Genomic DNA, 14,028 nt, shown 5'->3' on the forward strand with positions numbered 1-14,028 from the left:
ATATTTGCAAAGTTCTGTATTCTGACCAAAGAAAAAAAGGAATGGAAAAGGAATTAAAAGGAGCCGCATAAAACATTATTTGTAGTTATAGAGAAAGTGGATAAGTTGTAGAGTTAGGTTAGGATGTCCACGTTTGAGATGTTGATCTGATTTGTTTTTAAAAAAAATATATACTTTCTTCCTGTTTATTTGTGAAATCTATCTATATTGTAAGTATGTAAGGTTATATAAATAAAACTTTAAAAACGACTAATTCCAAACGCGAGAGTCAATTCCAAATGTGGATCAACGTTTTTTTTTTTTTTTTTTTTGTATTTTTTGTATTTTCAGGTTTAAAAAATTAAAAAAAGCATACCAACAAACGTGGGACTCAATGTAGATGTAAACTAAATTGGAAGTTTTAAAGTTTGTGAATTTCTTTAAACAAATAAAAAAAAAACCGCACAACAAATATTTGAAAGTTTTAAACTTTGTGAACTTCTTTTAACAAATAAAAAGAAAAACTGCACAACAAACACGGGAATCAGATGTTAAACTGCATTAGCATATTTTTAAATTTCTATTTTAACCTCCAAATTAGTTGGAGGTTTGTCCTAAATATGGACATGTTTATTTTCTGTTTTGACACTTGGCACAATAATATGGCTTTGCTTCTCCTATTCTATATAGATACCAACAAACGTGGAACTCAATGTAGATATAAATTAAATTGGAAGTTTTAAAGTTTGTGAACTTCTATAAACAAATTTTAAAAAACCCGCATAACAAACATCTGGAAGTTTTAAACTTTGTGAACTTCTTTAAACAAATAAAAAAAATTGCAAAACAAACATGCGAATCAGATGTTAAACTGCATTAGCATATATTTAAATTTCTATTTTAAATTATTTTTAACCTCCAAATTAGTTGGAGGTTTATCCTAAAATTGGACGCATGTTTATTTTCTGTTTTGACACTTGGCACAATAATATGGATACCAACAAACGTGGGACTCAATGTAGATGTAAACTAAATTGGAAGTTTTAAAGTTTGTGAACTTCTATAAACAAATAAAAAAAACCCGCACAACAAACATCTAGAAGTTTTAAACTTTGTGAACTTCTTTTAACAAATAAAAAAAATTGCAAAACAAACATGTGAATCAGATATTAAACTGCATTAGCATATATTTAAATTTCGATTTTAAATTATTTTTAACCTCTAAATTAGTTGAAAGTTTATCCTAAAATTGGACGCATGTTTATTTTCTGTTTTGATACTTGGCACAATAATATGGATACCAACAAACGTGGGACTCAATGTAGATGTAAACTAAATTAGAAGTTTTAAAGTTTGTGAACTTCTATAAACAAATAAAAAAAACCCGCACAACAAACATCTAGAAATTTTAAACTTTGTGAACTTCTTTTAACAAATAAAAAAAAACTGCACAACAAACATGTGAATCAGATGTTAAACTGCATTAGCATATTTTTAAATTTCTATTTTAAATTATTTTTAACCTTCAAATTAGTTGGAGGTTTGTTCTAAAATTGGACATATATTTATTTTCTGTTTTGACACTTAGCACAATAATATGACTTTGTTTCTCCTATTCTATATAGATAAATTTAGAAATTATTCTTAACATAATCTAATATCATAGTAAATTCTTCAAAGAATAAATTTACTAGAATTAATATACGTATGATTTAAGGCTGTCTTTCTTTACAATTGTTCAAAGTTATTATTTACTTTTATTTGTATGATTTATATGTCATTCAAATAGAATTGATTAAAAACGTAAATTGAGTCTAAAAATAATGCCAATTAGTGGCACTTAAGAGGGAAAATCCCCTTATTGCCCCTGAACCGGGTTAGACCCGATACCCATCCTTAAGTGAAACCCGGTCACAACTCTCTTGCATTTTTAAAATTTCCCCGTTGAATTTAGTACTCCATAATTTATGAAATAAATCAGGCGTTTTTGCTAATATCCAGCTCAAATTTTGGAAATTTCAGGATATTCTGGGGACCTTTTGGCTTTTGATATCGTCAACCCTAGGAATCGGTATTTATTTTTATTTTCTATTTCTATTTGAGTTTCAGTTTTTGATACTTTTTGTTTAATCATGTAAATTTGAAACAGCAGTATATGCTTAAGAAATTATATTCATTTTGCCTGTGTATGTCGTAAAATTTGTGCAACTTTTTATTTTGTTGTTTAATCTGGAAATGATTTTTGCTATATATCTGTGATTATGAAGAAGCAGAAAGAAGTTTGAATTATCAAACAAGATTTATAATCAATTTCGTCAATCTGTAGGTATTATTTTTTATTTGAAAATAGGAAAATGGGGTGCAGGGAATTTTTTTCATTCAATCAGCTATGACTCCATTTAAAACTAGCTCGGGTAGGTTATATGATTCCTCTTATCCATTCTGATATATTCGAGGCGTTGAACATTTTCATAGTTTTTTTTTGTGTGTGTTTTTTCCTTCAGATGTTGTGGTTACTTTTTATGAAACGAGCATCACAACGAGCATATCCATTAGTCTTCGGTAGTTTTTAGGCAGGTCATGTTTAGTTTTATACTTTTTCTGTGATTCTTTTATTGTTAATGTCTGACCTTGTAATATAATCTGGCAAACATTTTACTAGTTTATGTGATTTTCGAGAACAGAAAGAATTTTGGATTACCCCGATATCTGGTATTCAATTTATTAAATCTCTATGTTGAAGGAACACTTTTATTAATCAAGAAATGGGTAAATGGGGTGTCGTGCTTTTTATCCGTATTCTTTTCAGAATTCAGGTATTGTGGCGTTAGTTAGGAATTGAGTGTCGCGAATGGATATTCCATTAACATCATCTAGTTTTTATGTGCATATCGTTATCTTTATGTTTCTGCTTTTAGTATGATCTGATTGTTGTTCATATCTGATCTATGGGGGTTTAAGCAGTTAAGAAGTGAGGTATAAGAATGACTTGTGATATGGTGCTTAATATGGCTATTCTTTAGATTGTGAGGCCTGTATCCTGTCCTGATAAATTAAGTTGGATGTACTATTTTTCTTCTGAGCGTGCTAATTTTCTCTCTCTCTCTCTCTCTCTCTCTCTCTCTCGTGTTTTTAGAATGTCTAGTCAATCAACTAGTAGTAGTGACCACTCTGTTGATGTAAAAGAGCTATTGGAGATTGGGGCAAGATGTAAAGAGGTAAAATCTGCTCTTCAATCATTCATAATATTTGTTATAGGGTATCCATGGAAATAATGCGAAACTAAATTCAGGAATTCAGTCATGGCACTTAGGAGTTGTATGATCCGCCAAACAAGTTAAATGCAGATTATATTTCATGTGTCATCATATGGTGAATAACAATCACCAAAGTATTTGCATTTGTTACTGGATGTTTGGTTAATCGCTTTAGAATCTGGATACATAGTGTATAATTTAGAACATGGTTTGGTTTTTAATTGGATACCAATAATACTCTTGGGTTGTTCACATTACCTTATCCAACTTATATTTAGTTCTGTTATCATATGCGACCAAAAATTATTAATTTACTATAACTAAATACCAAAATTGAATTATAATTATTAATTTTTAGATATCTCAAGTATGAACAATTTTTCATATACAATCTAGAGTAAGATATACAAAGATATGAGAATAAACACTTTCTTATGAGCCTTTTTTTATTTTGGAGCTGCCAACTATTATGACTAAATCAATGCTATAAACATTATCACATATTTACAGATAATAACAAGTGAGAGGTGGCTTAACCAGTGTTGTCAAAGACGCGCTTAAGCCCTGAAGCGAGGCTCAAAACATGTTGAGCGCTTTGCCTCGCTTAGCCGGCGCTTCAGTGGCATCATCGAGGCTCTAAGGCATATTTTTCCTTGCCAATGAGCGTAATCCTGAAGAGGCGACACTAAACAATTGATATTTTACTTTATCGTAATTCTCTTGCGATTTCTTTGTCCATATATTTGTTATTCCCACTTATAATTATTAGACTTGGACTATACATACATATTTTTATTTTTTCTCCATTTGCGCCTTTGTTCATTAAAGCCCATGCTTTATTTGTGTTTTGCACTTAAAGCCCCAACAGACCTTAGAGCTTTTTGCGCTTTCGCCTTTGATAACACTGGGCTTAAGTAAACTTGTAATAAAGGGACATTCTTGTTGTTTGCATGCTCTTATGTAGGCATTAGTACTACCTGTAGTGTTAGTCTACCATGAATTCGTAGCATAGTATTATACAGGAATTACCGTGTAACTAATGCATGTATTATTAACATGGAAACTGAAATGAAAACCAAACATCTGACTTACAATGCGGAATTTAATACCAGAATCAATTGACGAACAATTTTAAGCTAGAGATTCTGTGTGCAATCTTTTATTTAATCTGCTATTTACTTTGCTTGATTCAATAACTTTTGGAACCCAGTTTTTGATACGTCAGAAAATTTAGTAATAAACACCAAGTTGGTGGTCAATTTCGGAATCTGTTCTCTAATTGTAGTTTTCCCTGCTCCTATGCTCATAGCTGCTGTACAAATTATCTTTCCTGATAAAGAATGGATATGTGGTAGTTTTCTTGCTAGTTACCTTTCTTTATTTTCTTTTGTTAACTTCTCTTTTTGGCAGCTTAGGAAAGAAAAAGATATGCTGAGGGGTTCACAAGGCCAGAGCTTTGAACTGATCCGAGTAATTTCTGATATCTTTATCTTTATTCGTGAATCTTTTGATCTGATCATTGGCCATTATCAAGGCATCTCCGGATGCGTTAGACAAATAAAGTTGTTTGACGGCAAAAATTGCCTTTACTAAAGGGATAGCCATTGTGTTATTTGGCTGTGAATTTGCATGCTTTCTAAAGCTGGTGATGTTCTGCATTCTTGTTAGTAAAAATTAATGTTACTTTAGAGTACAGTCTGACAATAGTGGTGACACAGCTCTAAAAATCAGAGGAGCACAAATTATGATCTTTGTAGTTGATCTTGGAGCATACAAATGTAGAAGCATACATAAAAGGTCTTTTGGATGTGTAAATATGCTGGATAAGCGGAAATGCTTACTTTTGGTTATCAAAAAAAAAAATGCTGAATAGGCTGTGCCATTAACTTTTTCCTTTTTGTGTAAAGTATCATTTGTATCGACCTCCATAGTCAATCTGGATCCTTTGTTTTTTTTCTCTTCATTTAACTATTAGATTTGCTACCCAATAAATCTGGATATGATTTGCAAACATGTGTCTTGTTTCCTTTTGGCCAGCGAAAGACAAAAAAGGGGACTTGCATTTCAATGTTTACCGTTACCCACGTCAATTCACTGCTTTTAGTTTCATGTAATGCTCCAGTAGTTGCCCTTTATCTATGTACAATCAACTTTCTAGTGATCAATAGCATGAGGAGCTGGTACATTTTTAGCTATTACACTTGCTAACCATAAAGTTTTATATGTTCCGGAGTGACCAGATATGTTACAATTGTTCATAAAGATTCCAGTAATCTTTATCTATGGTATATAATGTCTTAGGTTGATTCTATATCCAAAAACTAATGTAAAGAGGATGGCAAACTTTTCCAGAGGTTTTACTGCATGGCAAGTGGCAATCGTAGTCTTAGCTTATACTGGTTCGAGGAGATGGAATAGAGTAGGCTATCGAAACAACTATTAAATTATGAGAATTATTAACTTAGAAAGAATACCCTTGTGGTCCGGCCCTTCCCCAGAGCCCGCGCATAACGGGAGCTTAGTGCACCGGGCTACCCTTTATTAGCTTAGAAAGATATAATATGCATGTTTAGCACAATTGGTCACCACAGTTATTTTGAATAGTTGAGTTTGAAAATAACCAGTATGATTGTATAGCCGACTTATATTGTGTATCATGAACATTCCATTATTTAAGTTAGAATTCTTGGAGACTAAGGTGAAAATTTGACTATCCATATTAAAGAAAAAAATGTTTGCAGAGACTAGAACAACATGTGCAGACATTATCTGAGGCCCGAGCAGAAGACAAAAATCACATCCAGAAGCTGGAAAGCGAGTTGGAGAACTGTTCCCAAGAGATAGGTATACATTCCAAAATATGTTTGCTACATTATATATGTCTTATTTGTTGTTTTCCTTGGTAAACATTCCTTAGTTTCTTACCCGAAATATACTCCCCCCAGACTCCTGGTGCCTGGAACCCCAGTCCATAAAAAGATTAATAGAAGAAAAAGAGTGAAGTTTGTGCTACTGATGGGACTCAAATGACAGTTGACTGTTGATTCTCCATGTCTACGTTTAACCTTTTCTTTGGTGGAATATCATCTTTGTATGGGACTTGTATGGTCTTTTCTTTGGTTTATATATTTTGGGCAAAATACAGAAGTTACCCCATGAACTATGAGCCAAATCTCTGTTACACACTTTCTAGTTTCTACCACGAAAATCATCTTACACACTCAACCTTTCCTGAGTGTGTCTAATACACACCACTTTTGACCATGTATATTACACGCAAAAGGAGCGCGTGAAGATGTGAAAAATGTGTGTCTACAGCTTTATGTCAATGGTTCAGATTTAATAAAGTTGATTCTATGGTCCAAAGTTATTTTTTTTTCTTTTTCTTTTCTTTTGTTTTCCCCTCCAATACCTCCATGACCAGCAAAAACCCTTTATGTTCTCTTCCATCTAACTCCATTGTCTCATTTCACTGAATTACTCCAACAAGAGAATACTTATAAAAGATCCAGTAATCCTACACTATTAGAAGTAAATGTCCAATGAAGTTATGTTAATTTCTATAATTTCAGTCCAAGTAAATTTTATTAATGTTAGTCCATGGCCTCTCTGTAATATATACAAATACTTGAACACCCCCTTCAGAAAAATACTACAAATACACTACCCATTCATGGGTATCTCTGGAAAAGCTAAAAATAAAACTTTCCAATTCATGGTCTTTCAGTTGGCATACGAGCAAACAACTGGAAACCCAATTCCAAAAAACAATGGTAACAATTAGACTTCTCCATTCCTGGCCTCTCAGTAACATATGAGCAAACACCCAGTTTAAAATATACAAAAATGGCAAAATAAGGAAGCTTAGAGATGAATTCGGTACACCAAAACCCAGAAGATCAACTTGAATTAAAAAAAATCCAGTCAAGGAGGGTCGTTACTGGCCTTTGTTTGTCGATGACGAGGTCATTTTCTTATGATGGTTAATGTTGGCGATGTATTGAAGATGGTGATTTGGATGGACCTTTTTTTTTTTTTTGATTATGGCTATGGCAGCAACCATGGAGGTGGTGCTGGTGGCAGCCATAGAAGAGGAAGATAAGAAGAAGAAGCCGACAGACGGGTATGAGAGCTTGAAGAAGACGAGAGACTTGTTGTGTGTGTGTGTGTTGGGGGGGGGGGGGGGTTTCTGTTTTTTATTTAAAATATTAAGTATTTTCTTTTTTCCCTTGAGTTAGGACACGTGTCACGACCTTATTGGTGCGTGATAGTACACATATTTTGAAGAATTAGTCAAGAAAAAATTGGTGGGTCTTAGGTACACTTTGGAAAGGTTGAGTGTGTAAGATGATTTTCGGGGTCAGAAAGTGTGTAACAGGAATTTGGTCCATAGTTTAGGGGGTAATTTATGTATTTTGCCTATATTTTGCGGGCTTGCACATTGGGGTGGGCATAGTTTCGGCAAATCCGAAATCTGATTTTTTTGGATTTGTGGTTTGGAAGAGGGTGGTTGAAGTGAGGGTGAGTACCAGCGTGTCCATTTCTGAGAACCAATTCGGTTTCATACCAGGGCGTTCGACTATGGAAGCCATTCACATTGTGAGGAAATTAGTGGAGCGGTATAGAGAGATGGAGAATGACTTGCACATGGTGTTCATTGACCTAGAGAAAGCATATGACAAAGTCTCGAGAGAGGTGCTCTGGCGATGCTTGGAGGCTAAAGGGGTTCCAGTAGCCTACATTAGGGTGATTAAGGATATGTATGATGAAGCTAATACTCAGGTTAGGGCAGTGGGAGGAGATTCGGAATACTTTCCGGTTATGATGGGGTTGCACTAGGGATCAACTCTTAGTCCATTCCTATTTTCCTTGGCGATGGACGCATTGGCGATGGACGCATTGACGAGACACATTCAAGGTGAGGTGCCATGGTGTATGTTATTTGCTGATGACATAGTTTTAATTGACGAGACGCGGGGTGGTGTTAACGAGAGGCTGGAGGTTTGGAGGCAGACCCTAGAGTCTAAGGGTTTCAAGTTGAGCAGGACCAAGACGGAATACTTGGAGTGCAAGTTCAGTAATGGTACCCAGGAAGGGGATATGGAAGTGAGGCTTGATACGCAAGTCATCCCCAAGAGAGGTAGTTTCAAGTATCTTGGATCTATAATACAAGGTAATGGGGAGATTGATGAAGATGTCACGCATCGTATCGGAGTAGGATGGATGAAGTGGAGGCTCGTTTCCGGTGTCTTGTGTGATAAGAATGTGCCGCTGAGACTTAAAGGTAAGTTCTACAAGGTTGTAGTTAGACCGACTATGTTGTATGGAGCAGAGTGTTGGCCGGTCAAGAACTCTCATACCCAAAAGCTAAAAGTAGCTGAGAATTGAGATGAGGATGTTGAGGTGGATGTGTGGGCATACCCGGTTGGATAAGATTAGGAATGAAGTTATTCGGGAAAAGGTAGGAGTGGCCCCTGTGGAGGATAAGATGTGGGAGGCGAGGTTGAGATGGTTCAGGCATGTTAAGAGAAGTATAGAAGCCCCAGTTAGAAAGTGCGACCGGTTAGCCTCGGTGGGTAGCAGGAGGGGTAGAGGTAGGCCTAAGAAGTCTTGGGGAGAGGTTATTAGGCGGGACATGACGCAGCTGGAGCTGACTGAGAACATGGCCCTAGACAAGAGGTTGTGGAGGTCAAAGATTAGGGTAGAAGGTTCGTAGGTAGTGGAGCGTTTCTCTCTGTCTTACTCAGTTCGCTAGCATTAGTGTTAGTATGATATCTTTTATCCATAGATGGCTATTACTACCTAGAGTTTGACTGCATTCTTGGATTCAATCTTATTTTTTCTTGTTGTTATTCCTACTTGTTGCAATTACCTTTTCTTTTTCAGTCGTTCTCTAATCGAGGGTCTATCGGAAACATCTTCTCTGCCCTTCCAGGGGTAGGGGTAAGGCTGCGTACATCTTACGCTCTCCAGACCCCACTTGTGGGAAACTATTGGGTTTGTTGTTGTTGTTGTTGTTGTGATGGTTTGGATTTTCGGATTACGAATTGAATTTTGGATTTAACTTTTAAAATTTTTGGATTTCGGATTGGATTTTGGATTTGGTACTTCGGATTTTTGGATATCCGAAAATTAAAATTTTTTTTACTTTATATTTAGTCCATTATCCATATGTCAATAGCAATAAGTTCAATACCCTACCCATTAGATATTATCTCATACATTTAATATTAATTACTAAGTTATTGCAGAATACTTTCTATTTGGACATGATTTTACTATTGATACTTCTTGTCGGCCGTATTAATGTCTCTGTTGTATTTTTTCTTTAAATAATTTTCATTACTTGAATACTTTATTTGGATGATTGCGGTAAGAAAGATGAACTTTTTAGGCAATTTAACATGAGTACTTCATTTGGATATTCATTTTTGTAAAAAGTAGAAACATCTCAACTTATACGCTCAAAATCGAAAATTCATAATATTCAAATCGATTAATCCGAAACCGAACTTAAAAAATCCGATCCAATCTAAATTTATTTGGATAGTCATTTCATCAATCCGAAAATTGAAAATCCAAACTGAAATTCTCATATCCAATCCGAACTGCCCGAACACCCCCTTTATTGGGTCAACTGTTGGCTAGTATTTTCAATAGGTCATACGCTTTATATTTATGAAGCTTGTCACTTCGCATCATTCCCCTTCAAGAGCAAAATATCTTGTCTACTTTATCATATTGACTTGATTTGCCCATTTTAGGCTCACTGTTTAAATATATTTGTTGCAGATTACCTGCAGGATCAGGTGCATTTAAGAAATGAAGAGATGAATTCTCTAAGTGAGTGTGTGTGCAGCCTTCAGTTGAAACTTGCAAACCTTGAAAATATATACGAAGAGGTTGCAAGGTTAAGGGAAGAATTGGAAATTTCAAATGCTGAACGCTTATATTTGTTGCAGCAATTGGAAAACAAAGAGTTAGAGATAGAGGGCTCAGCTTTGTGCATAGAGAGACTAGAGGAGTCAATAGCATCTGTAGGATTAGAGCATCAATTTGAAATAGAGGGTATGAAGCTTGATTTGATGGCTGTGGAGCAGAATTATTTTGAAGCTAAGAAATCCCAAGAAGAAACAACTCAGGAGAATGTTAAGTTGAATGAGTTTATTCATGACCTCGAACTTCGGATGGATGACACAGAGAAGGCTGTTGAAAGTCTAGGGAAGGAAAATGAAAGTTTAAGGGAACAACTCCAGGCATCTGAATTGAATGCCAAAACATTTTCTAAAAAAGTAGAGGAGCAATTTCGTGGTTGGCTAGCGAATGTTGATGAGAGCTCCTCAAGTAAAGAAGAGGAAAATGCTACTAGGTATGCACCGAGTGTATATGCTTCTCTTAGTCTACCATAAGCTGGTTAGCTTAAGATGGTGCTTGATTACGTTAAGTAATTTAGGATCTTACAATGAGATACTTGAGACAAGTTGTTATGATGTGAAAGAGCCGTACTGATTCCAGTCCAAAGTCTTAATTTACTTCATCTAATAAAGCAAATTGTCATTAATGTTTTCACATTTGTTGCATGCATTTTGTAGTTCGCTGGAGATAGTGATTGCATATTGTCTTGTAGTTGACCATGCTCGTACAAGGATCTGTAATTATAGTAAAGCTATTCTCATCTTTGCTACTATGTTTACGTCGTGTCTGACACTATGTCCTTTTGCTGAAGCTGCTGTGGTGACATTTTGGGTCCACTCCTTATCAAACTGGCTTCTATAGGGCCATCGGATGTTGACTTGTTGGACAAGATGGAGAAATTGGCCGGTCAAGTAAAGAACTATGAGTCACTTGTAAAGCAGCTTAAGGTACTATTTGTGGTTAACTACTTAACATTCATGAAAACATTCACATCCAAGTCCCAACATGATCTAATGCTATTGGTCCATTAATTTGGATGTGTAGGAAGAGCTAAGAATGGAAAAGCTAAAAGCCAAAGAAGAAGCAGAGGATTTAGCCCAAGAAATGGCTGAGCTACGATATCAGATGACTGGGTTGCTTGAAGAAGAACGGAAACGACGTGCATGTGTTGAACAATTATCTTTACAGAGAATAGCAGAGTTAGAGGCGCAGGTATCAACTTCGGGACTCACTATGTTCCTTGAGGAGGAGCCTTTTTATGAGGTTTCTGATAGATTTTCTTGTGTTATCAAGGTTGAAAAAGAAAGGTTGAAATCCTTCAATGAAGAAGATCGAAGTAAATCTATCACCATTTACAGACATGTCAGTGAAGCATAAAGACGGATCAAATGTTGCAATTTCAAGCGTGTCTTTCCGGTGGTGCATGTTTTAAGGTCTGTTACCCCACTTCATTTTACTTATTTAGAGGTGTTTACTAAAGGAAACTTAATATTGACTGAGAGGATGAACTGTGCAGCAACTGGCAAAGGAATCTGATCAATAACTGTATTATCGCCTTATCAAGTGTGAGATGGTGGGGAAGTTCAGTTTGCTTCCTTGTTTTCGGAATGAGTTATACATGCATAAATATTGAGCTTTCTGTTTGCAGATGAAAGACTGTTACCTCTTAAAATGGAATCAATGTTGGCTTTGATGTGCTTAGGGATTTGCTGGTTTCATTAGCTGATATCCAGCCTTAGGGAAGATGATTCCAGTCCAGATGAAATGCTGGGTTATCAGCATTGCACATTTTAGTTGGATTATGATGCTTTTACATACCGACCACTCGTGCTTGTACAGATTTATTTTTTTCTCGGTGAACCATGGAAATGTAATTTATTTGAGCTTTTGCTTTCTTGAAATTATTGGGTGTCCCATTGTGGTCAAAATTTGTAACTGATCTCCTGGAATGTGCTTGCAAACTGCAAAGTCTTTTCCTAAAGGGTGCCGTCTGATTGTACATTTTTTGAATCAGATCATTGTACTACTCGTGTTTCTTTTTTGTTCTCCATTAAATATATTTATCTATTTGCTTCTGGTCAATGAGCTTTCTCAAAAATTTGCTGTTTCCTCGATGTAATGTTGATCCATCACCGGGCCACACATTACACATTGGTAGATGGATGCTATAATTTCCTCCGTAAAATCACAAAATGATGTGTGCATATAAAAAGGACATTTCGGTGCACAAAACATCCTATGTTTAAGTAGGGTCCGAGGAAGTACCGCATCCCAAGGGTGTCTGATGTAGGCAGCTTACCCTTATACAAGCATCAATGGCGGATTCCCATATAATACACCCAAATTTTTTGTCAAGTTGGAAATCAATCCTTCAGACCTATGAGCTCCTAATCGAAGAAAGAAATAGACAGAGTTATACGAGGATCTCTAATTTCTTTTTCTGCTGTCGAGTTTGTTATTATTACGAGTAATATCTTAGGACTAAGGTATGTGAGAGTTGAGACAAAGAAACCAGCTGGAAAAGCGAAGCCGCTGGCCATTGGATTTCACAATCTACCGAAGATAGTAATATATTACTCCATGCATTCACTTTTACTTGTCCACTTTCGCATATCACGAGAAAAATAATTTATTTTTTCTGTTTTGCCCTTGGCATTAATTACTCATTCCAAATTATTTTCCAAATCCATTAAGACTATACAACAATTAATAAGGGTATCATGGTAAATTATGCACTTTATTTATTATTTTTTAAAGGGTGTGCAAAGTCAATTGTGGACAAGTAAAAGTGAACAGAGGAAGTAAATTATTCAATGTATAACTTCGGTAGCTGTTGTCTTTGCATTAGAAATCAAAACATAATAGGATTTCAAGACTGATTAAATGCTTCTAAGTTAACAATCAAACTCCTTAGATAATTTAAGATAAACCATTATGCCATTATTGATAGCACCTAAATAAAGCTAAATAGTTGTCAACACTTTGTGTGTACATTAATATGGGAATTTTATGAAAACATGGACCCTCAAAATGATTCAACTTAGGTTAGAGGTAAAGTTTTTCATCTCCCTCCATATGTGATTAACGATCTTCATATGTGCTTGAAAAGGTTAATGACATGTTACTCAATTTGCAATTAATAATTTCAATATTAATGAGGTGGTTGACGTCCTGTGTCAAATGATCAACTGTCACATATTCGAGGAATTAACATGAGTCGCATGCACCGAGCTTTGTTATATTTTGTTGATTGTCATTTGAACCCAATGTATATGGTCGAAATAGATTTCGGCCTCCGTACGTTTGATCGAGTTTGAATGATAAGCGATCGAAGTGAGAGCTCGAAACGAGTTCCGAGTATAGTGCATACAAGCCTCGAGCTCCAAGACCAATCGAAGAATCGGCTCAGTATCATTATCAAGTCCATGACCAAATCGAACCGCAAGGCAAAGAGAAGGTTGTCGGAAATGCACATGCCGATTGACACTCACCCTGAATGTCGAACTCGAACTCAAGGCCGAGGGCTCGACCCAATACCGAGCTCGAGCCAGTATCGAACTCGGGCCAGTATCGAGCTCGAGCCAGTATCGAGCTCGCAGACAGGAGCCGTTGCAACCGCACTAGGGGAGAGAATCTTGGAAGGAATCGAGAAAGGGATAATTCATCATGGGTTCTCCACTATATATTTTTTATTGTAAATAATAGTAAGATCCATCTACTATAAAGGGGGGAATCCTTGTAAACACAGGTGGAGATGATGGTAAGAAAAGACTACTTCTATTTATTGAAGAAAATCTCTTAAGCTTGTTTGACTCAACATACTCACTCTTCTAATTCAATAATTTATATCTCATTTTCATAGCCAAAAATCCTAACA

General features: G+C 35.7%; 1 protein-coding gene across 6 annotated transcripts; it reads left to right on the plus strand.

Annotated features, from left to right (window-relative positions):
* Positions 1-1,905: 1,905 nt before the first annotated feature.
* LOC104120485 (uncharacterized) lies at positions 1,906-12,164 on the plus strand. Of its 6 annotated transcripts, XM_009632241.4 has the most exons (10): positions 1,906-2,050; positions 3,116-3,197; positions 4,647-4,706; positions 5,978-6,080; positions 10,029-10,605; positions 10,963-11,098; positions 11,196-11,363; positions 11,445-11,584; positions 11,668-11,724; positions 11,800-12,164. In XM_009632241.4, exons 2-8 carry the CDS (start codon positions 3,117-3,119, stop codon positions 11,526-11,528), a joined length of 1,209 nt encoding a protein of 402 aa, XP_009630536.1. In that variant the 5' UTR covers positions 1,906-2,050; position 3,116; the 3' UTR covers positions 11,529-11,584; positions 11,668-11,724; positions 11,800-12,164. The 6 variants fall into 6 exon arrangements, with proteins under 6 accessions (XP_009630536.1, XP_070047566.1, XP_070047567.1 ...); XM_070191465.1 differs by having other exon boundaries at positions 11,668-12,164; XM_070191466.1 differs by lacking the exon at positions 11,668-11,724.
* The last annotated feature ends 1,864 nt before the right edge of the window (positions 12,165-14,028 follow it).

This window comes from Nicotiana tomentosiformis, chromosome 12, assembly GCF_000390325.3.
Source record: "Nicotiana tomentosiformis chromosome 12, ASM39032v3, whole genome shotgun sequence".
NCBI classification, from domain to species: Eukaryota; Viridiplantae; Streptophyta; class Magnoliopsida; order Solanales; family Solanaceae; genus Nicotiana; species Nicotiana tomentosiformis.